Source organism: Emydura macquarii, unplaced genomic scaffold (assembly GCF_026122565.2).
Source record: "Emydura macquarii macquarii isolate MOO-44397 ecotype Brisbane River unplaced genomic scaffold, CSIRO-AGI_Emac_v2 contig_530, whole genome shotgun sequence".
Taxonomy (NCBI): Eukaryota; Metazoa; Chordata; order Testudines; family Chelidae; genus Emydura; species Emydura macquarii.
The window spans coordinates 141,263-163,296 of NW_027130667.1; the positions used below are offsets into that span (position 1 = coordinate 141,263).

General features: G+C 57.1%; 1 protein-coding gene across 1 annotated transcript; it reads left to right on the plus strand.

The window, feature by feature from the left end:
- Positions 1 to 2,941: 2,941 nt before the first annotated feature.
- Positions 2,942 to 21,518, plus strand: LOC137147322 (stonustoxin subunit alpha-like; the record flags this gene model as incomplete). Its single annotated transcript, XM_067539333.1, has 3 exons — positions 2,942 to 3,020; positions 17,590 to 17,713; positions 19,471 to 21,518. Coding segments are annotated over exons 2-3 (2,145 nt in total), but the record flags the coding sequence as incomplete, so codon positions are not given.
- Positions 21,519 to 22,034: the final 516 nt, after the last annotated feature.

Here is a 22,034-nt window from a genome sequence, read left to right on the forward strand (position 1 = left end):
TGTCTTCAGATTGGCAGAGCCTGGATGAAATATATCCTAGAATACACAAGAAGTTGACTGAAAAGACTCATGGATGATGAAAGATTCTAGATGACTGGAAAAGGGCACATAAAGTGCCAGTCTATAAAGAGGGGAATAAGGACAACCCGGGGAATTACAGACCTGACAGCTTAACTTCAATACTCAGAAACATAACGGAGCAAATAATGAAGCAATCAATTTGAAAACACTTAGAAAAATAATAAAAGATGATAAGTAACAGTCAGCATGGATTTGTCAAGAACCAATCACTTCAAACCAAACTAATAACTTTCTTTGATGGGGTGTGACCTCTCTGTGCCTAGGATAGCCCACTTGAAAATGCCAACGTCAGGGCAGGCTGCAGTAGAGAGAACAAATTCTCCCAAAACTGGTGGTTAGCATTGAAGTTAGATTCACCAAGCAGGCATAGACAATGCTCCTGGTTCCCCATACTGGTTATCAAGAAGCCCCAAAAAAGAAATACACAGCTCCCTTTATTGCATTTCAGTCTCTGGCTCAGTTTCAGCAACTAGGTCCAATAAAGAGATAAGTTATTTAAAACTCTATTCACTTTACCAAAATGTTCTCCTGATCCCCAAAGGGTCAGCCACATTGCCAGATCAATGTTAGTTAGGATCTTACCCAAAACACCACGCTGCCAGCCAATCCTTTAGTAAGGAAAACTGAAGGTTTATTAAAAAAGAAAAGAAACAAACAAGAGAAGAGACGTTAAATGATCAAAGCTATCAGACATATACAAATGCCTTCAAAGTCCATATATTCCAGATTCTTAGCAGTATTGGAGTTTGCAGGCTTATACAGTTCCTCTGGAGTACATCCAGTACCTGGATGGGTTTCAGTCCTTTGTTTCACAGTTTCAGATGTAGAATATTTGATCCAGAGGTAGGAAGCAGGAATGAAGAAGACAAAATGGAGATGGTGAAGCTGCATTTTATGGTTTCTGCCATGTGGCTTGTACCTCCTGTGTTTCAAACACAAGCTGCTAACACATAGGCAGGGAAAAGCTCTTGGAGTTCCTGTCCACAGGCATGCCCTCACATGTCCTGATGACTCAGAGGCAATTGGCCTCTCTCCCTGAGCTCATTGTATAGCTGATGGCCCTTGATCAGGCTGGACAGTGCTGAGGCTAATCTGTTGGGGGTTTAACCCAGTAGCACAGCACAAGATTTTGGATACAGATACATCACACATATCCATAACTTACAATAAAAAGCTGATACATACACAAACAACATTATCATACTTAGGAAATTATAACCTTTCCAGTGGTACCTGACATGGTGTATCCCATACGAACTATTGCAATTTTGCAATATTGATATCAATGATATTATAAAAGGTCACTCCTAATCCAGACAGCATCACACAGGGTAACAAGCCTTGTGGATAGGGGGAAGTGGTAGATCTTGATTTTAATAAGGCTTTTGATACTGTCTCACTTGATCGTCTCATAAGCAAACTAGGGAAATAGAACCTAGATGGAACTAATATAAGGTGGATGCAAAACTGGATGGAAAATGATTCCCAGAGAATATTTAACAATGGTTCACAGTCAAGCTTGAAGGGCATATTGAATGGGATCTGGTTCTGTTCAATATCTTCATCAGGCATCAGTGACTTAGATAATGGCACTTATGAAGTTTGCAGACAATACCAAGCTGAGAGAGCTTGCAAGTGCTTTGGAGGATCAGATTAAAATTCAAAATGATCTGGACAAACTGGAGAAATGGCATGAAGTAAATAGGATGAAATTCAATAATGACAAACGCAAAGTACTCCACTTTTGAAGGAGCAATCAACTGCACACATACAAAATGGGAAATGGCTATCTAGGAGCTGTACTGTGGAAAGGGATCTGGGGATCATAATGGATCACAAACTAAATATGAGTGAACAGTTAACACTGTTGCGCAAAAAAAAAAAAAAAAAAAAAACCAAAAAAACCCAAACATCATTCTGGGATGTATTACCAGGAGTGTTGTAAGCAAGACAGAAGAAGTGAAATGTGGACAAACTGAAGAAAGTCCAGAGAAGAGCAACAAAAAATATTAAACGTCTAGAAAACATGACCTATAAGGAAAGACTGAAAAAACTGGGTTTGTTTAGTATGGAGAACAGATGACCAAGGGGGACATGATAATAGTTTTCAAGTACATAAAAGGCCGCTAGAAGGAGGAGATAGAATAATTGTTCTTGTTAACCTCGGAGAGCATGACAAGAAGCAATGGGTTTAAATTGAAGCAAGAGCAGTTTAGGTTGGACATTAACAAAAACTTGTTTAACTGTCTGGGCAGTAAAGCGCTGGAATATATTGCCTAAGGAGGTTGTGGAATCTCTGTTATTGTAGTGTGGCGAGGTGGGCCTGTTTCCCCCTGTGGGTCTGCACTCCTTACAGCTCTGCCGGTGGTGTGGCTGGGTGGGAGGCGGGGTGGGGGAGAGGGGGGGGGCTGGTCCCACCCTCTACCCCAGGCCCTGACCCAGGGACCCTGCGAGGAGTAGCTTCAAACAACTTAGTCCAAGGGTTACTACCTTCCCTGGGTCTCTCATCTGTAGCCCCCCCCTGGCTTGTGGCTCCACTTCAGGCTCTTTGGGGCCAGCATCCTCTGGTCTTGGTTGCACAGGCTCCTTCTTACCTCCCATGGCTGGGTGCTCTCACCACACCCACATAGCAGCTCCACACCTTGCAGCTGTGCTGCCCCCAGCTGCCTTACTGGGAGGCTTTTAACTGCTGGGGCAAGCTCCTTGATTGGCCCCAGCTGGCCTGATTGGCCTAATTGGCCTAATTGTCCTGGAGTGGCCACAGCTGGATCACCCAGGGAACAAGGATTTGCTAAGCCTGGGGCTGATCTATTGGCCTTCTAGCCCTTTCCCATGGCTGCTGGAGGAGTCTGCTGCCCTGGGGAGCCCCTACTGCTCCTGCTCCTTCTTGGGGGCCCTGCCTGCTTGCCCCCCAGCTGGCTGTGGGGCCTGCTGCTGCCGTGAGCACCCTTCCCCTGCTGCTGCTCCCTCCCCCCCCGGCCCCAGCCCTTGGGGCACCCCTGCCCCTTCCCTTCCCCCTCCCCCATTCCCTTTTACTGTCCCTTGCTTCCTCTGCAGTTTTCCCCACCCTGTAGCCTCCCCCCTGTTTTTGTTGTCCCCCCACACACATTGCACTCCCTCCCCTAAGTTGTAATAGTCCTTGTCCCTAGTGCAGCCAGAGGAGCCGGTGTTCCACCCAGGGCTGGTGAGTGTGTTCCTTGTGCCCTTCTCCCCTTGTCTTGGCGCCCTCCTCCCCTGCTTTCAGCATAGTGGGGAGGAGCGGTTGCCGTCCCTTCCCCCTCCCTTCCCTCTCTCCTCCCCGTCCCTTCCCCCAACCAGTCCCCCCCCTTTCTCTCTCCACCCCCCCCTTCCTCTTCCGCCCTCCCCCCCAATGGACCTGTTGGGCCTGGGGCTCCGGTGGTGGACACTTCAGGAGGGGACCCTAGGGGCTCTGCTGCTGCTCCAGCTCCTGCCCCCCCTGCTCAGGGGGGGTGCGCCTTTGGCCGGGAAGAAGGGCCAGGGGAAGAAAAAGGGCAAAGGCCCTGCCCGGGTGGTGCCCCCGCCCGTGGTGGGGTCTGCTCCGTCCCCCGCTGTCCCTTCCCCCGCTGTTCCCTCCACCAGCTCTGGGGTGGTACCGCTCCCAGGGCGTACACCCAGGTCGCTGCAAGTCCTCTGCACACCGCTGCTATGTCATCTGGCCCGCCCGCCGCCTCCAGCACCATCCCTGGAGGCAGGGGCCCCTTCCCCACCCTCACCAGGAAGCATGGGGTCCGCTGCCTCCTGGTGCCTGCCTCGCCCCACGTAGAAACCTACGTGCGGGCGTTGGCGCGGGTGGTGGGGCCCACAGCCATGGTGGCGGCCTCCAAGATGTACGGGAAGGTGGTCTTCTTCCTGGCATCCGAGGAGGCCGCCCAGGAGGCGGTGGTGACGGGCCTGGCGGTAGGGGGCGTCCACGTCCCAGTGGAGCCCCTGGACGACCTGGGCGTACAGGTGGTTTTTACCTCTGTCCCGCCCTTCCTCCCCAATGCTGCCCTTCTGCCTTTCCTCTCTGCCCTGGGGAAGCCCATCTCCACCATCAGCCCACTTCCCCTCGGCTGTAAGGACCCCGCCCTCCGCCACGTCCTCTCCTTCCGCTGGCAGGTGCAAATCCAACTGCCGCCGGCGGCGGCACGTGGCGGGGAGGCGCTCGAGGGGTCGTTCCTGGTGCCCCATCAAGGGGCCCAGTATCGGGTCCATTACAGCGCGGGAGAGGCCCGGTGCTTTCTCTGCCAGGCGACGGGGCACATCCGGAGGGACTGCCCCCTGGCCCGGCAAAGCGGGGAGCCCGGGCCCCCTGGGACCCAGGGGGGTGCCAGCCAGACCAGCGGCGGCGCCCTCCCCAGCTGTGCGGTCCCTGTGGCTGCCCCTCCCCCATCGATGGCCACCTCTGCTCGGGCCCCAGGGGTGCCTCCCCCGGTGCGCCCAGACGAGCGGGCGGGCCCCGCTGACGCCCGGAGCAGTCTGGCGGGGCCTGCGGGGGAGAAGGAGCCAGGGCCGTCTGTGGCGGGCGCTGGAGTGGGATCACCCCAGGGAGGGGTTTTTCCTTCCCCTGCTGTCCCGCCTCCGCTTTCCCACACCCCGTCCCCTGCGCTCTTGCCCCCTGGCCCTGCCCCTACCGCCCAGCCCTCCACCTCGGAGGGCCGGGTGCTCGTGCAGGGTAAGCGCGGCAAGCGCAAGGCCGGGACCCAGCGCCCCTCCCCTCGTCATCGAGGAGGGTGAACGTCCCTACAAGTCCCGCAAGGGGGCTGCTGGACCCGGACCTTCCGCCGCGCCCCCTGCACCAGCCGAGGAGACTGCAGCGGCAGCTGTGGATGGTACCATCTCCCTCCTAGAGTCCCTTCTAGAGGAGTCCCCGGCCGGAGGCACCTCTGCCCCCACACCCCTCACACCCTCTGCCGATGCCGAGGCTACTCCCTCCTCGGTCTCCGATGAGGAGGACCTTGTGGTGGCGGGGGGAGATTTCTCCTACCTTATGGAGGAGATAGACGCCTTGGGCCTAACCCCGGCGTGTCCGGAGGTGGACAAACCTTCCCGTCCGGAGGGTTCGGCCGAGGACGGGACTCAGATGCCCTCCCCTTTCACCTCACTCCTTTCCCCAGCTGCTGGCCCTGCTCCTGTCCCCCAGACTGTTCCTGATACTTCCCCCCCCGAGGTCGACGATGCCGCCTTTGCTGCGGCCACTGCAGCCCTCGGGGCGATGGCTGAGGCCAACCAGTCCGGCCCCGGGCAGCTGGCCTCCCCGCCTTCTACCATAGGATGGCCGCCCACTGACCCAGTCCTCCCTCCCCAGGAGTGCGGAGCCGCAGATGGTGCAGCTCCTAAGCCCGGCCCCGAGGCCGTACCCTCTGCCTTGCCCAACCCTCCAGCTCCCAGCCCCACTCCAGAGACACCACGCCCTGCTGGCTTAAATGCCGCGGACTCTGTACCTGACCCTGTTCCCCCTCCTGTCCCTTCCAATGACCCAGCCCCTGTCTCGACTCCTCCCCTTTCCCTTGGTCCTACCCCTCCTCCACCTTCCGCCCCCAAACCCTCCCTCCTGCTACCTGTGCCCCCGCCGCCCCTGGAGTTGTCTCCTTCCCCTTGGAGAGCTCCCAGGAGGCGGCTTTTGGTTTTGCCAGTCCCCAGCCCTATAGGGGCTGCTGTCTTCCCTCTGCTGCTGCCCCCGCCATCTGTCCTGTCCGGCAGCGGGGCCGCTGCGGGGCCAGGCCAGAGGACGAACCCGCCGAGGCGCTGCGCGAGGAGCTGCGCACCTTTCTCCGGGACTCACGTGGTGCCCGGAACCGGGTGCAGCTCGCACTGCAGCGCTTGGGGGGGACTTTCACCGCGTCCTCCAGGCTGTGAAGGCCACGTTGAAGGAGGGGAAGGGGACTGGGCGGCAGGACGCTGTGGCCTATCAGCGGACCCGCAGCTTCCGTGACACCCTGATGGCCTTTGGGACCGGTCACGGGCTGCTGCGGAGCCCAGCAAGACCTGCTGGTGTTCCTGGCCGCGAGGATCCCCGCCAGCCCTCCTCATGATGCCTGTCGTCTTTGCCACATTGAACACCAGGGGCTGCAGGACGGGTCTCCGCAGGACGCAAGTGCTCTCCTTTCTTCGGGAGGGGGGGTACTCCGTGGCGTTCCTGCAGGAGACCCACACGGACCCAGCTGCCGAAGCCAGCTGGTGGCTGGAGTGGGGAGACGGGGTGCACCTGAGTCATCTCTCCGCCCGTGCGGGCGGAGTAGCCACCCTGTTCTCCCCCGACCTGCAGCCCGAGGGGCTGGGGATCACCAAGGTTGTGCCGAGCCGCCTGCTGCGGTCGCCTCTGGGTCCGCATGGAGGAGCTGGCGTTGAACCTCGTCAACGTCTATGCCCCGACTGTGGGCCCGGAGCGGGTGCGGTTCTTTCGGCAGGCGGCCGCCTTCCTCGGTGCACTGGATCCTCGCAAGTGCCTGGTTCTGGGCGGGGATTTTAACACCACCCTCGAGGAGCGGGACCACACGGGGACCGAGCAGTGCCAGGCTGCCCCCGCCGTCCTCTGGGAGATCCTAGACCACCACTCCCTGGTGGACGTCTGGTGGGACCACCACCCGGACGACACCGTCACCTTCACCTTTGTCCGGGTGGGGGAAGAGCGGTCGAGCCACTCCCGGTTGGACAGTATCTTTTTTTTCCGTCACCATCTCTCGTGGGCCCACTCCTCCAGCGTACGGCCGGTCCTGTTCTCGGATCACCACCTGGTGCCCGTGACGGCCTCTCTGGCTGCAGAGAGGCCGGGGCCAGCCTACTGGCATTTCAACAACAGCCTGCTGGAGGATGTGGGCTTAGTGGTGTCCTTCCGGGAGTTCTGGCTGGCCTGGCGGGGGCAGAGGCACGCCTTTCCCTCGGCGCGGAGCTGGTGGGACACGGGGAAGGTGCGCGCCCGGCTCTTCTGCCGTGACTACACTCGGGGGGCCAGCCGGCGGAGGGATGCGGGGATAGAGCAGCTGGAGCGGGAGGTCTTAGCGCTGGAGAGGCGTCTGGCTGCCAGCCCCGAGGAGCGTGCCGGGAGAAGCAGGAGGAGCTCCGGGCCCTTGAAGACCTTCGGGCTCGGGGTGCCTTCGTTCAATCCCGCATCCGTCTCCTTCGGGAGATGAACCGCGGCTCCCGCTTCTTCTACGCCCTGGAGAAATGACAGGGGGCCCGGAAGCACGTCACCTGCCTTCTGGCAGGGGATGGCGCCCCCCTGATGGATCTGGTGGAGATGCGTGGAAGGGCCCGGGCCTTCTACGCTGACCTCTTCTCCCAGGATCCGACCGAAGCCGCCGCCCGCAGGATGTTCTGGAACGAACTTCCCACGGTTGGCACAGGCGACCGGAACCGGCTGGAGCTCCCTCTCACTCTGGCCGAGTTCTCAGAAGCCCTCCACCTCATGCCCACCAACAAATCCCCGGGCATGGACGGGCTGACCGTGGAGTTCTACCGCGTGTTTTGGGACATCCTCGGCCCGGACCTCGCCATCGTCTGGGCCGAGTCCAAGGCCAGCGGAGAGCTCCCCCTGTCGTGCAGGCGGGCCGTGCTCGCTCTGCTGCCCAAGAAGAGGGACCTCCGTGACCTCCGGAACTGGCGTCCCATCTCGCTCCTCTGCACGGACTACAAAATCGTGGCCAAGGCCGTCTCCCTGAGGTTGGGGTCCGTGCTGCAGGACGTGGGCCATCCCGACCAGACCTACACCGTCCCGGGCCGCACCATCTTCGACAACCTGTATTTGGTCCGGGATCTCTTAGAGCTTGGGTGTAGGGATGGTCTGTCGTTCGCCCTCCTGTCCCTGGATCAGAAGAAGGCGTTCGACAGGATGGACCACGGGTATCTCCTGGGCACCCTGCGGGCGTTCGGCTTCGGGCCCCGCTTTGTGGGTTTTCTCCGGGTGTTGTACGCCTCCACGGAGTGCCTGGTGAAGCTCAACTGGACCCTGACCGAACCGGTCAGCTTCGGGCGTGGAGTGCGCCAAGGCTGTCCGCTGTCGGGCCAGCTGTACGCCCTGGCCATTGAGCCCTTCCTCTGTCTCCTCCGTCGGAGGATGACAGGTTTGGTGCTCCGTGAGCCAGCGCTGAGGCTGGTCTTGTCAGCGTACGCCGATGACGTGCTCCTCGCGGTCCAGGACCCGGGCGACCTGGTGCGGTTGGAGGCCTGCCTGGCCGTCTACTCGGCAGCCTCCTCCGCCCGGGTCAACTGGGCCAAGAGCTCTGCCCTGGCGGTAGGGGCCGGGTGGCGGACGAGCTCCTTCCCACCCGCGCTTCAAGCCATCCGGTGGAGCGCGGGTCCGCTGCTCTATCTGGGCGTTTACCTTTCTGCCACCCATCCCTCCCCGGCAGAGAACTGGCAAGATTTGACGGACAGGGTGGTGCGGCGGCTCCGGAGCTGGACGGGACTGCTCCGGTGCCTCTCCCTTCAGGGGAGGGCGCTGGTTCTCAACCAGATGGTCCTGTCCATGCTCTGGTACCGCCTCAACACCCTGGTCCCGACCCCGAGTTTCCTGGCCTACCTCCAGAAGACAGTTCTGGAGTTCTTTTGGCCAGGACTGCACTGGGTCTCTGCAGGGAGGTGAGGGCAGCCTTGCCCCCCGCTGCTCACGCCTACCTCGAGCGGGTCCTGGGAGAGGGTGCTCCCCGCCCACCCCTCAGCCCTGGCCCTCCAGCACTCTCCATCGGGCCCCGGCCCCGCAAGCCCACTCGGCCCCCCTCCCCTACGCACCGAGCCGGCTGCATGATCTGCAGCCGGCCCCTTTCCGAACCGCGCCGAGAGACCACCTTTACATGCTCGTGCTCCACACCCTTCACTTCCCCGCCCTCGCGTCCCGCCCCTCCCCAGCAGAAAACTGGCAAGATTTAACAGACAGGGTGGTGCGGCGGCTACGGAGCTGGATGGGACTGCTCCGGTGCCTCTCCCTTCGGGGGAGGGCGCTGGTTCTCAACCAGATGGTCCTGTCCATGCTCTGGTACCGCCTCAACACCTGGTCCCGACCCCGAGTTTCCTGGCCTACCTCCAGAAGACAGTTCTGGAGTTCTTTGGCCAGGACTGCACTGGGTCTCTGCAGGAATCCTGAGTCTCCCCCTGGAGGAAGGGGGCAGGGCCTGTGCTGCATCCGCAGCCAGGTCCACACCTTCCGCCTCCAGGCCCTGCAGAGACTCCTTTATGGTGCAGGTAGTCTGGCATGGAGCCACTTGGCGCACACCTTCCTCCGCCACCTCCGAGGGCTCCGATACGACCGGCAGCTCTTTTTTCTCCACCCGAGGGGTCTTCCGCGAGCTGCCGGTCTTCTACCAGGTCTTCTACCAGGTCCTCCGGCTGGTCTCTGCCTCCAGGCCCCCTTTGGTCCCCAAGGGGGAGGATCTCCTCGCGGAGCCCCTGCTACACAACCCCCAGCTCGGTGTGCAGGTAGCGGAGACCCCCTCGGTGTGACGGACGTTGGTCCTGGTGGGAGTCACCAAGATCGGAGACCTCCTGGACTACGACCGGGGGGACTGGGTGGACCCCCACATGCTGGCTCAGCGCATGGGGCTCTCCACCCTTCGAACCCCCCGGTGCGTACTGCAGGAGGTGAGGGCAGCCTTGCCCCCCGCTGCTCACGCCTACCTCGAGCGGATCCCTGCCCGCCCCTCAGCCCTGGCCCTCCGGTACTCTCCATCAGGCCCCTGCCCTGCAAGCCTACTTGGCCCTCCCCTCCATATGCACCGAGCCGGCTGCACAAGTTGCAGCCGGTCCCTTTCCAAACCGCACCGAGAGACCACCTTTACACGCTCGTGCTCCACACTCTTCACTTCCCCGCCCTTGCGTCCCGCCCCGACATCAAATGACGGGACCTGTTGCCACCTCTGGAGGGCGGGGACCCCCGGTGGGCCAGCCTGTATTCCACCTTGACCCCACTGCCCGCCGGGGATATCAGTTGGTGACTCCTTCATGGAGCCATGAGCACGGGCGTGTTCTTGGCGCGGTTCACCCCCCGCCCCGACACCTGCCCCTTCTGCGGCACGAGGGAGACCCTGGTGCACGCATACCTGGAGTGCGCCAGGCTGCAGCCCCTCTTCTGGCTCCTCCAGAACCTCCTGCTGAGGTTCTGGCTGCACTTTTCCCCGCACTTGTTTATTTATGCACACCCCGTCCATGGCCCCACAAAGTCACGGGACCTCCTCGTCAACCTCCTCTTGGCCCTGGCCAAAGTCACCATCTATAATACCAGGGCGGGGAGGTTGGCTGGGGAGGCACCCTGCGACTGTAGGGCCTATTTCCGTTCCCTTCTCCGTTCACGTCTCTGGGCAGAGTTCTTCTGGGCAGCGTCCGCCGGCTCCATGGACACCTTCCGGGAGCGGTGGGCACTGTCCGAGGCTCTCTGCTCGGTGTCCCCTTCCGGCTCCCTTCGTTTATACCTCTGACCCTCATGCCCTTTCCTGTTTCTACATTTGTTGTACCATGGAATCAGTTGCTTTCTAGGTGCAGTAGCTCCTCCCCTTGGGCTGGGGGAGGGGCCTTGAGCAGCCTGCCCACCTTCCTAGTTCGCAAATAGGAGAACCCTCCTATAGCCGTCAGGGCTGGCTCCGTCACAGTAGGTTTTTAAGAGCAGGTGAAAAAAACACCTGTCAGGGATGGTCTAGATTAGGGGTTCTCAACCTCGCAAACCCCTGTTTATTATGGGGGGCAGGTCATGAGCTGTCATCCCCCGTGCATGCAGGTAAGGGTGATATGACATGGGTGGGGTCATCACTTTTTGGGGGAGGATTCATCACAGCCTGAAATATTTTCAAAGGGGGTCCCAGCAAAAAAAAAGTTTGAGAACCCCCGGTCTAGATAATACTTAGTCCTGCTGTGAGTGTGGGGGACTGGACTAGAAGACTTCTCAAGGTCCATTCCAATCCTATGATTCTATGAACACACCACTTTAACAAGTCCAGATGAGACCTTAAATTATATCCCATAAAAACATCACTGGTGTCTCATTTGTAGAAGCAGGTTCTGCATTCCTACTGGCCACCAGAAAGTTCAATCTTGCATTGGAGGCTACCCTTATCTGACACCACAGTGCAAATCACTCATTTGAATCTCTGGATAAACCTTTCCACTAACCCATTTCTGGCAGGATGCTATGGAGATCATGTGATGTGTGATAGCATTTCTTTTGACAAATAGTTGAAATTCTTTGGATGTGACTTGAGCTCCCCTGCCACAGTCTGTTCAGGAACCGTATAAAAAACAGTCTAATTCTTTAGCCCTGCCCTGAACTAGCTGAATTCATATGTGTACCACGGGGTCTTGTCTGGCCTCGTCATTGTGGCCCTTGCTCGGGCCCAGGCTCAGAGGAAGGCCACTGCACCTTCCAAAAAGGGGAAGGTTAGCCTCTCTGTACGCGCTTTAGTCCCAGGCAGGGCAGATGGCCAAGTAGTCTATTGCCCGGCCCTTGGCAGGGCGGGCCAGCAAGCAGTCTATGGCCCCAGCCCTTGGCAGGGCGGACAAGCAGGCAGTCTAGTGCCCTGGCCCTTGGCAGGGCGGGCAAGAAGCCGTGTCCTCTGGTCAGTAGAGCAGGGGACGGTAATCACTCCTCGGGCGACGAGGACAAGGGGGAGGGAAGGGAAATGCAGGCCCACCCGACCACTGCGTCCCAGCTTAGTGCCCTAGCAGTGGCAAAGGCGATGCCATTGAGTCGGCGGGGCTCCTGTCACAACACACCGACGGGGCCTTACCTCTGTCTCAGCCACGGCTTTGGCTGTCCCTGGGCCACTTCCTCCTCATACCCCCAGGTACCTGTATCAGCTGGGTCCTCGGGGTCGCTGGGGTACACGGCCCGCAGCAGGCTCACTAATCCCTCCTCGTCTACTGGTGGCAAGGTGGGGAGCTCCTCTGCGGAGAGTAGCTCCTCTAGGTCACAGGGCTCCGGGGGTTCAGCGTTAGGCAGCTCCTCCAGGTCAGGGCCTGACATCTCCCAGCCCTCTGGCTCAGGGGGCTCAGGGCAGTTGCTGGGGCCCAGAGGCCCTATCCAGTCCTTGGGGCTCGGTGGCCCGGTCCAGTCAAGGGGCCCTGGGGGTCCTATCCAGTCCTTAGGGCTTGGTCAGTTGGGCTGTTCCTGGCGCCTCTGCTACGGGAGGCGCTTGCTCAGGGCAGCGGCCTGGCTGGGTTCAGGCCTTCGCTGCAGCTGGTGGGACAGCACGTCTGTCTCTGGCGGCAGCCTGCTCCCTACTGACCTGCGGGGCCTGCTTTTTATACTCCCAGCCCTGGCGGAGGCTCCGTCCCTCTGTGGCCGGATTGGCCAGCTGGTGGGGCCTATTGCTAGCCAGCACCCTGGTTGCCAGGCAGACTGGCCAGTCGGCTCTTCCACTGTCTGCTCTGATTGTTGCGACCTTTCCTTGGGCCCAGGCTCAGAGAATGGTCTCTGCACCTTCCTACACACACCCCCCCGCTCAAGTCCAGACCCCCGTCTCCGAGGCTGCCCGGCTCTGGTGAGTCCATCTGGGATAAGGCATCCGCATTGGCATGGTCCCGCCCTGCGCGGTGTGTGACGGTAAAGGCGAATGGCTGCAGGGCAAGGTACCACCGCATCACTCGTGTGTTGGAATTTTTCACATGTTGGAGCCAGCGGAGGGGGGGGGCGTGGTTCGTGACCATGGTGAAGAGGCTTCCCAGCAGCTATTAGTGTAGTGCTTCCAGGGCCCACTTCACGGGTAGCGCCTCTTTGTCCATCGTTGCATAACACTCCTCATAGGGAAATAGCTGGCGGCTTAGGTAGAGGATGGGGTGCTCTTCCACACTGAATACCTGTGTCAGTATGGCCCCCAGCCCAACGGCCAAGGTGTCAGTTTGTACTACGAATGACTGAGTAAAGTCTGGGTTGTGGAGGACGGGCTCGTGAGACAAGGGCCTCTTTGAGAGCTACGAAGGCTCGGTCCCGTTCTGGGGTCCACTGAATGTGGAGCGGTTGGTCCTTCCACAAGGTGTCCATAAGGGGTGCTGCGAGAGTGGCAAAGCTCGGTACAAACCACCGACAGTATCTGGCCAACCCTAGAAACTGTCTGACCTGTTTCTTGGTGGTCGATCAAGTGTATTCTTGCAGAGCTTGCACCTTGCTAATTAGGGGTCGCAGGGTCCCTTGACTCAGTATATAGCCCAGGTACGTAGTCTTTTGCCACCCGATGCGGCATTTTCGCGTGTTGGTGGTCAAGCCTGCGTCGTGGAGGGTCCTCAGCACGGCGGCCACTTGGTTGAGGTGGTCGCCCCAGTCTTGACTATAGACGACATCGTCCAAGTAGGCGCCGGCGTAGCCTCTGGAAGGTCGCGGGGGCCCCCATGTAGTCCGAAGGGCATTCAGATATAATGATACAGGCCATTTTCTCACACGAGTGCGCTTCTGGGGGAATCTGCCAATACCCCTTTGTAAGGTTGAGAGTGGAAAAGTATTGGGCCTCTCCAAGCTGGTCTAGGAGCTCGTCAATGCAAGGCATTGGGTAGGCGTCGAACTTGGATATCTCATTGACCCACTGAAAGTCGATGCAATAGCGCTGGGAGCCATCGGGCTTGGGCACTAGTACCACCGGACTCCTCCACTCACTCGTTGACGGCTCGATGACTCCCAGGTGTAACATGGCCTGGACCTCCTCTTCTACTGCCACTTGCAGGTGACGGGGAGGTGAACATGCCCCTGTCCGCACGACTTCACCGGGTCGAGTCTCTATGACATGGTACACCCGGTCAGTCTTTCCAGGAGTGGCGGTAAAGGTGGTGGCGAAGGACTCGATCAGGTACCTGGCCTGTCGTAGCTGGGACCTGCTCAGGGTGCCCCTGAGTTGGGATTCTCCCGGCTCCTCCTGTTCGGGTATCAGTGGGCCCAGCTCTGGGTCTGGGGGCTGCAGGTTAATCAAGAGTCCCTCCCGTTCCTGCCAGGGTTTCAACAGGTTCACATGGTATACCTGCTTCCTTTTTCGCTGGTCGGGTTGGCGGATCTCGTAATTCACGGGGCCAATGGACCAGAGGACCTCATAAGGTCCCTGCCATCTGGCAAGCAGCTTGGACTCCACAGAGGGCAGCAGCACCAGGACCCAGTTGCCAGGCTCGAAAGATCGGGTTCGGGCTCCCCAGTTATAGGACTGGGCCTGTCTTTGCTGGGCAGCTTGAAGGTTTTCCTGGGCCAACACCCCGGCTTGGCGGAGGTTTTCTTGCAGAGCGAGCACATACTGGAGCATCCCTTGAGATAGTGATGGGGCCTGCTCCCAGTGTTCTTTCATTAAATCTAGGATCCCCCGGGGTTGACAGCCATACAATAGCTTAAATGGAGAAAACTGCGTGGAGGCCTGCGGGACCTCTCGGATGGTGAAGAGTAAGGGTGGGATTAATTGGTCCCACCACCGCAGGTCCTTTGGCGGGAACTTTAACAGCCTGTGTTTTAGCGTGCGATTAAACTGCTCGACCAGGCTGTCGGTTTGGGGATGATAAACAGAGGTCCGGAGTTTTCGGATCTTGAGGATGGTGTACACCTCTGGTAGCAACTGGGAGGTGAAGTTGGTCCCCTGGTTGGTTAGCAGCTTCTGGGGGAGCCCTACTTGGGCAAACACCTTGACAAGTTCGTTGGCCACTGTCCAGGCGGTGGCATTCCTCAAGGGGATGGCCTCGGGGAAGTGGGTGGTGTAGTCGACTAGGACCAGGAGTTAGCGGAACCCGGCCATGCTCCTTTCTAGGGCCCCACCAGGTCTACGGCCACCCATTTGAAGGGCATCCTGACCACGGGGATGGGGACAAGAGGTGCCCACAGGACTCCTGCCGATGCCACTCGTTGGCATTCAGGGCAGGAGGTGCAGTAGTTCTGGACCTCCCGGTGTACGCCCGGCCAATAAAATCGGGAGAGGACTCAGGCTAGGGTCTTGTCCACACCTAAGTGTCCTGCAGCCGGGATGTTGTGGGCCAACCTTAGGATGACCTTACGGTGCGGTCAGGGCACCATGAACTGGGCGTGGGGCTTCTGAGTCTGTGGGTCTCTCTCCAGGTGATAAAGCCAGTCCCGCCATAGCTCAAATTGAGGCCACTGGGCAGGTCGCTGGGGATTGGTTATGACCCCGTCTACCACCGACAGCTGTTCGTAAGCCCAGCTGAGGGTGGGGTCCTCCCTCTGGTCCTGGTAAAAGTCAGCCATGGGATCATCTGAAGGCGGCCGGTCCTCATCAGTTGGGACCGTCTCTTCTTCTGGCTCCTCTGTTTCTGTGGTCGGTTCAGAGGTGTAGTTCGGATGCTCCTCGCCCCCCGGTGGGTCTGGGGTTCCTGGGGTCCCTTCTGCCGGGGCCCCGGCATTGTGGTCCTCAGCGTTACCTGCCCATTGGAGGACCTCTACGAAGTCGGGCCAGTCCCGGATGAGGATCACCGCATAGGGCAGATGGGACACCAGCCCTATGGACAGTACGCAGGTCTGTGGTCCTATGGTCAGGGGGACCGGCATGGTAGGGTAGAACCACAGGTCCCATGGATGCAACGCAGACCGACTTTACCCAAAGTCTTCCCGTCCTTGGGGACCAGCCCCCGTAGGATGAGGGTCTGTCCACACCTGGAGTCGACTAGAGCCTTGACCTGTCTCCTGGCTAGGCTGACCGTGATTGTTGTCTTAAGGCCAGAGGGCCCCCAGGCCTGCCCCTCTCCGGCGTACACCTTGCCGTACGTACAGTTCAGGGTTGGATATGGAGGGCGTAGGGGTCCCAGTGGGCCATTGGCAAAGCGTGGGCCCGGACCCCTGAGTCTCTCTAGGGGTTTGTCTGGCCCTGCAAATGGGCATAGCCAGGCACCCAGCTGCTGCATCAACCACCGCTGCAGCTCCAGCTGCTGGGCCCACAGGTCCCGGAGCAGCTGCTGTTGCTGGGTGCACAAAGTCTGTAGTAGTTGCTGCTGCCGTTGCAACTGGGCCGCTTGCTGCTGCTTTTGGGCCTCTGCCCACCATTGGATGAGCTTGGCGGCCTCCATCGTCGGACAGGTCAGCGTCCGAACTCCGCTAGAGCGTCGGTGCAGGCAGTGCCCCTAGGTGTCAGGGGGGTGCCTGCATTCTCCACCACGTGTACCACGGGGTCCTGTCTGGCCCCGTCATTGTGGCCCTTCCTCGGGCCCAGGCTCGGAGGAAGGCCACTGCACCTTCCAAAAAGGGGAAGGTTAGCCTCTCCATACACGCTTTAGTCCCAGGCAGGGTGGATGGCCAAGTAGTCTATTGCCCGGCCCTTGGCAGGGCGGGCCAGCAGGCAGTCTTGTGCCCCGGCCCTTGGCAGGGTATGCAAGTAGCCGTGTCCTCTGCTCAGTAGAGCAGGGGACGGTAATCGCTCCTCGGGCGACGAGGACAAGGGGGAGGGAAGGGGGACACAGGCCCACCCCACTCCACTGCATCCCAGCCCAGTGCCCTAGCAGTGGCAAAGGCAGTGCCACTGAGTTGGCGGGGCTCCTGCCGCAACACGCCGATGGGGCCTTACCTCTGTCTCAGCCATGGCTATGGCTGTCCCTGGGCCACTTCCTCCCCATATCCCCAGGTACCTATATCAGCCGGGTCCTCGGGGTCGCTGGGGTACACGGCCCATGGCAGGCTCACTAGTCCCTCCTTGTCTACCGGCGGCAAGGCGGGGAGCTCCTCTGTGGAGGGCAGCTCCTCTAGGTCACAGGGGTCCTGAGGTTCCTCTGTAGAGGGCAACTTCTCCAGGTCACAGGGCTCCGGGGGTTTGGTGTCAGGCAGCTCCTCCAGGTCAGGGCCTGCCTTGGAGGGTATCTCCCAGCCCTCTGGCTCAGGGGCTCGGGCCAGTTGCTGGGGCCCAGAGGCCCTATCCAGTACTTGGGGCTCGGTGGCCCGGTTCAGTCAAGAGGCCCTGGGGGTCCTATCCAGTCCTTAGGGCTTGGTCGGTTGAGCTGTTCCTGGTGCCTCTGCTACGGGAGGCGCTTGCTCAGGGCAGCGGCCTGGCTGGGTTCAGGCCTTTGCTGCAGCCGGCAGGACAGCACATCTGTCTCTTGCTCCCTACTGACCTGCGGGGCCTGCTTTTTATACTCCCAGCCCCGATGGAGGCTCCACCCCTCTGTGGCCTGATTGGCTGGCTGGCAGGGCTTATCGCTAGCTGGGGCCCTGGTTGCTGGGCAGACTGGCTGCCGACTTTTCCACTCTCCGCTCTGGTTGTTGTGGCCCTTCCTCGGGCCCAGGCTCAGAGGAAGGCCATTGCACCTTCCTACAATATGGAATATTTCAAGCCACTTAGAATGGGCATCTATTGCAACCAAAAACGTTATGTCCCATAAAGAACCCAGCATAGTCTATGGATGGGATGGATTCGCTGTCATAGGGTTAGACCTTCTCTTTCCCTCGATGGCATTCATTTGTAACAGTCTGGAAATCATAGAATCATAGATTAGGGTTGGAAGGGACCTCAGGAGGCATTTAATCCCACCCCCTGCTCAAAGCATGGGGGATGAAATTCACACAGGGAGAACACAGGTAGGAGGAGATCACATTGTGTTTGTAACCATGCTGCTGTTGTGTTTTAGGGCTGGATCTGTCTCTCAGCTACCACCATGACTTACACTGGAGTTCCAATTGAGATGCCAGCCCTGGGCCGCCCTCTGCAGCTGGGGATGCTGTACGACTGCCGGAGTGACATGTTCATACCAGGTATGTTTAGACCTGCAGCTAACACCACTCATGTTTGTTGTTTACAGACCACTTGCCAACTTAGCACCCTACAGGGCCTTTTCAACAGGAGAACCTGGTTCAGGCTTTGCTCCTTTGGGATGGCAGCAGCTGTGAGAGAGGAAAGTGACTGGTTAGAACTAACACTGGGATGTAGTGAAACAGGAGTGAAATGGTTAAAGGGTGCTTAGACAGAAAGCATTTTCCAGACATTTATTAGGCAATAACTTCCACTGCTTAGACAAACCCTACATGTTTGTTAGAAAGAAACACTAAGAGCAGCTTGAGAAATGTCGAACAAGCCATTGGAGTGACTTGGATAATCTGAGCTCTGCTCCAAGCAGCAAAGCAAGATGGTCAGTGTCCCAGTTCTTGCTCACCGATGTGCAGAAGAATAACATTTCCATAGCGTCTTCCCGAACCTTCCTGGGCTCTCTGTTCCTGCTGCAATGGGTACCACGTCAGAGAGAAAAGCTGGTCCAAGGGCGAGCTGGCCGGGACATGCAGGAGACCTGGGATTAAATTCTTGGTCTGCCCCAACTCCCTGTGTGCCATCGGGCTGGTCATGCAGGGTGGAATCCAGGAAGCAGCTTAAGCTTCTGACTTCTATTTGAAATCAGTGGAAATTAGGAGCCTTCATAGAAGTCAGGAGCCTAAGCTGCATTGTGAATTCTACCCTTAGTCTCTCTGTGCCTCAGTTCCCCATCTGTGAAAAGGGAATAATGGTCCTTCCCCACCTCAAATGGGTGTTGCAGGGATAAATACATGAATGCACTTGAGGTTATAGAAGTGTATAGATAGCCAACTGCTTTTCTGCCCAGCTTTGTGTGAAGCTTAGTATAGTATAAAACTAATATGATAATACTAGTTTATTTTATATTTCTCATTTCCCCTCCCCCCAAAATCACTTCTCCTAAACCCGACCAACAAAGAAATTCAGAGTTTGTTGGCCAAGCCATCCTGGAGCAAAGATGAACCAAGTAAGTTAGGAATTTATTCTGAAACAGGACGTCAGGTGCAGTTTTCAGAAACTGTCATTTTAAAACACTGTTTTTCCAACCGAGCTTGTTTTAAGACTGAGTTTGATTAATTTATGGAGGGGTTGATATGATGAGATTGCCTCTAATCTGCCACTGCTAGTAGCAAGTTTCTCCAGTGGCTGGAGATGGGGCACCAGATGGGCAGTGCTCTGAGTTACTACAGAGAATTCTTTCCCAGCTGTCTGGCTGGTGGGTCTTGCTGACAGGCTCAGGGTCCAACTGATTGACATACTTTGGGTCGGGAAGGAATTTTCCACCAGGTCAGATTGGCAGAGACCCTGGGTTTTTTGCCTTCCTCTGCAGTTTGGGGCACAGGACACTGTTGGTTTGGACTAGAGTAAATGGCAGATTAACTTTAACTCTTTACATCAATATTTCAGGACATCAATAACTCAGTCAGAGGCAATGGGTCTATTACGGGAGTGGGTGGGTGAGGTTCTGTGACCTGCATTGTGCAGCAGGTCGGACTAGATGATCACAATGGACTCTTCTGGCCTTAAAGTCTACGAGTCTATGAGATGGACAGACAGATTCTAACAGAGGGTCAGATGACAGGTCACAGCGATTTGAGCTCTCACTGCTGTTTTTTTGTGGCTCATGATGTATTTTTAATTTGAAATAATTTTATTAAATGAAATTGGAACAGTTTCGTGTCCTCTCCGGTGATCACTGATTCTGTGCTCCTGTGGAATTGTACAGGTATCACTTTGTGGAGCATCGAGGCCCTTAAGAGAGACGTGGAGACAATGCCAAAGCACAATACTGAATTCCAGATCATTGCGTCTGACACCATTGAAGACAAGGCCTCTGCCCTCAGTCTGTCTGCGTCCCTGAAGGCCAGTGTCCTGGGGGGGATGGTGGAAGTAGGTGGATCTGCAGCATTTTTAAATGATACCAAGAAATCAAAACGTCATGCTCGAGTGGTTCTCCATTACTCAATGACAAACTGGTATAAGCAGCTGACTATGAGCCAGTTGGGGCCTGATAACATCGTTTATCCTGCTGTGTTTGACCATGGCACAGCCACCCATGTGGTCACAGCTGTGCTGTACGGGGCTCAGGCTTTCTTTGTGTTTGACCAGGAGGTCTCTTCATCAGAGAGTGTGGGAGAGATAGAGGGAAACATGAAACTGATGGTAGAAAAGATACCAAAGGTTTCTGGAGGAGCAGAGGGGTCTGGGAAGAAGAAGAACAAGGAAGAAGAAAAAACTGAAAATTTCAGTTGCAAATTCTATGGTGATTTTGCTCTTGAGAACAACCCGGTTACTTATCAAGATGCCATGGATGTTTACTCCACTCTCCCTAAGCAGCTTGGAGTCTCTGGTGAAAACGCCGTACCGGTGCGAGTCTGGCTGTACCCACTGAGCCTGCTGGATTCCAGAGCCGCTCAGCTAGTGCGCGAGATCAGCTCGGTGCTGATTAGCGATGTTCAAAGTGCCATGGAGCACCTGATGGAGTGCAACGTCCGGTGCAACGACATGGTGAGGGACAGAGCTGCTACGGCCTTCCCTGAGATCAAGAGGAAAATCCAGCAATTCAGAGATCTGTGTAAACAACACAGACAGACCTTCCAAAAAGAGCTAGCAAGAACCTTGCCTTCTATCCGGGGTGGCGGAGCAGAGGAAGGGGACCTGGTGGACTTTATAACCAACAAGGAGCAATCGCCATTCGCTGCCCAGCAACTCAATGAATTTCTGGGTAAGAAACAGGAAGAGATGGATTTTGTCAATTCCTACCTGGCTGATCTAGAGGGGGTGGAAGTCGTATCCTCCCGGAGCGAACTACAACGAACAGTTCTTAGCCCCAGCCATGACTTCGTTGTCTCTCTTGCACTCACTTCATTGCATAACGAGGAATCCTATTTATCAGAATTGAACCTTTGGCTGCGGAGACAATTGATGAAGAAAACTCATGATCCAGCATTAGCCAGTTCTGCCTGGGAGAAACCAAAATCCAAACAGTGGTTTGAGGAAGGAGAGATCAGAAGAAAAGCACGACAAGCCGTAAAGTCCTTCTCTGACTTTGCTCGTGTCAATAAATCTAATGGGAAGACCCGGTTCATTGTGGCCTCTGCTCCAGACAAGGACAATCCCGGAGCTTCCATTTACCTGTATGAAGATGGAGAGCTGGTCAGCACCAGCTTTGAGCCTCCCTCAAAGCCTCTTCCTGCCCTGATTGATGGAATCAGACATGACCGTGTGCAGCTCACGTTTAAACCAGCAGCCTATGGAAGGGCTGAGATATCCGGCTATCGGGTAGAGTACAGAATTGCGGGGCAGGAGAAATGGACAACTGTGAATGTAAATAACGAACAAGAGACATTCACAGTAACTGGGCTACGTGCAAACACCGAGTACCAGTTCCGATACGCTGCAGTGAGCAAACCAGGGCTCAGCGAGAGCAGTGATGTGAGTGGTACTGTGAAGACTCTTCCTACCAGCCCTCCTGGGAAGCCTGTAACAGATACTGTAGAATCATCTGCCATCACCCTCACCTGGCAGAGTCCCAGTCTCATTGGAGATGGAGTCAGTATAAGGGAGTACAAGGTGGAATATAAGGAGGAGGCAGGAGATACGAGTCAGGAGAGGAAAGACAAATGGCTGGAAAGAAGGACAGAGAAGAGAACAGAGTTGTGTACCATTGGGGAACTGATTCCTGAGACGCCCTACAGATTCCGGGTGTCAGCTGTGTGTGCGGATGGGGCTGTGAGTGACCGAAGTAAGGAGACGTCTATTTCAACTCTAAAGGTAGGAGAAAATGCAAATAAATGTGCATAGTGCTTACTCAAATGCCCTTTTCCAGTATCACCCACCTGACCCCTCCCTCTCATCCTGGTGCCTGGTACTACTGTGACTTCCAGTCCGACAATGTTGATGACTTTTCTTCTACTGCAACCTCTCCTCTTCTCCCGCTCTTCCCTCTCCGGCACTGATTCGGTCATTGTCTCTCCACTCTGTACTCTTCACCACCCTTGATTCCTTTGCCGCTCTCCAACAGCACTGGGTCTGCCCTGCCAATCCGCCCACCCCCCAGCTCTGACAAACCCACCATCTGCCTTCTCTGCTCCTGCTGTGGCTGAGCATCTGGTAGAAATCCCACCATCATGCTGACATCCTCAACTACAAGTTCACTCTCTCCTCCTTCAGCTCTGCCACCTTTCTGGGCAAGCAACAGAACTTTAATCTCATTGAAACCCGTGCTTCTAAACAGGATCATTTGGACACAATCATATATAAGATCATAAATCAATTCAGTTTTTATGT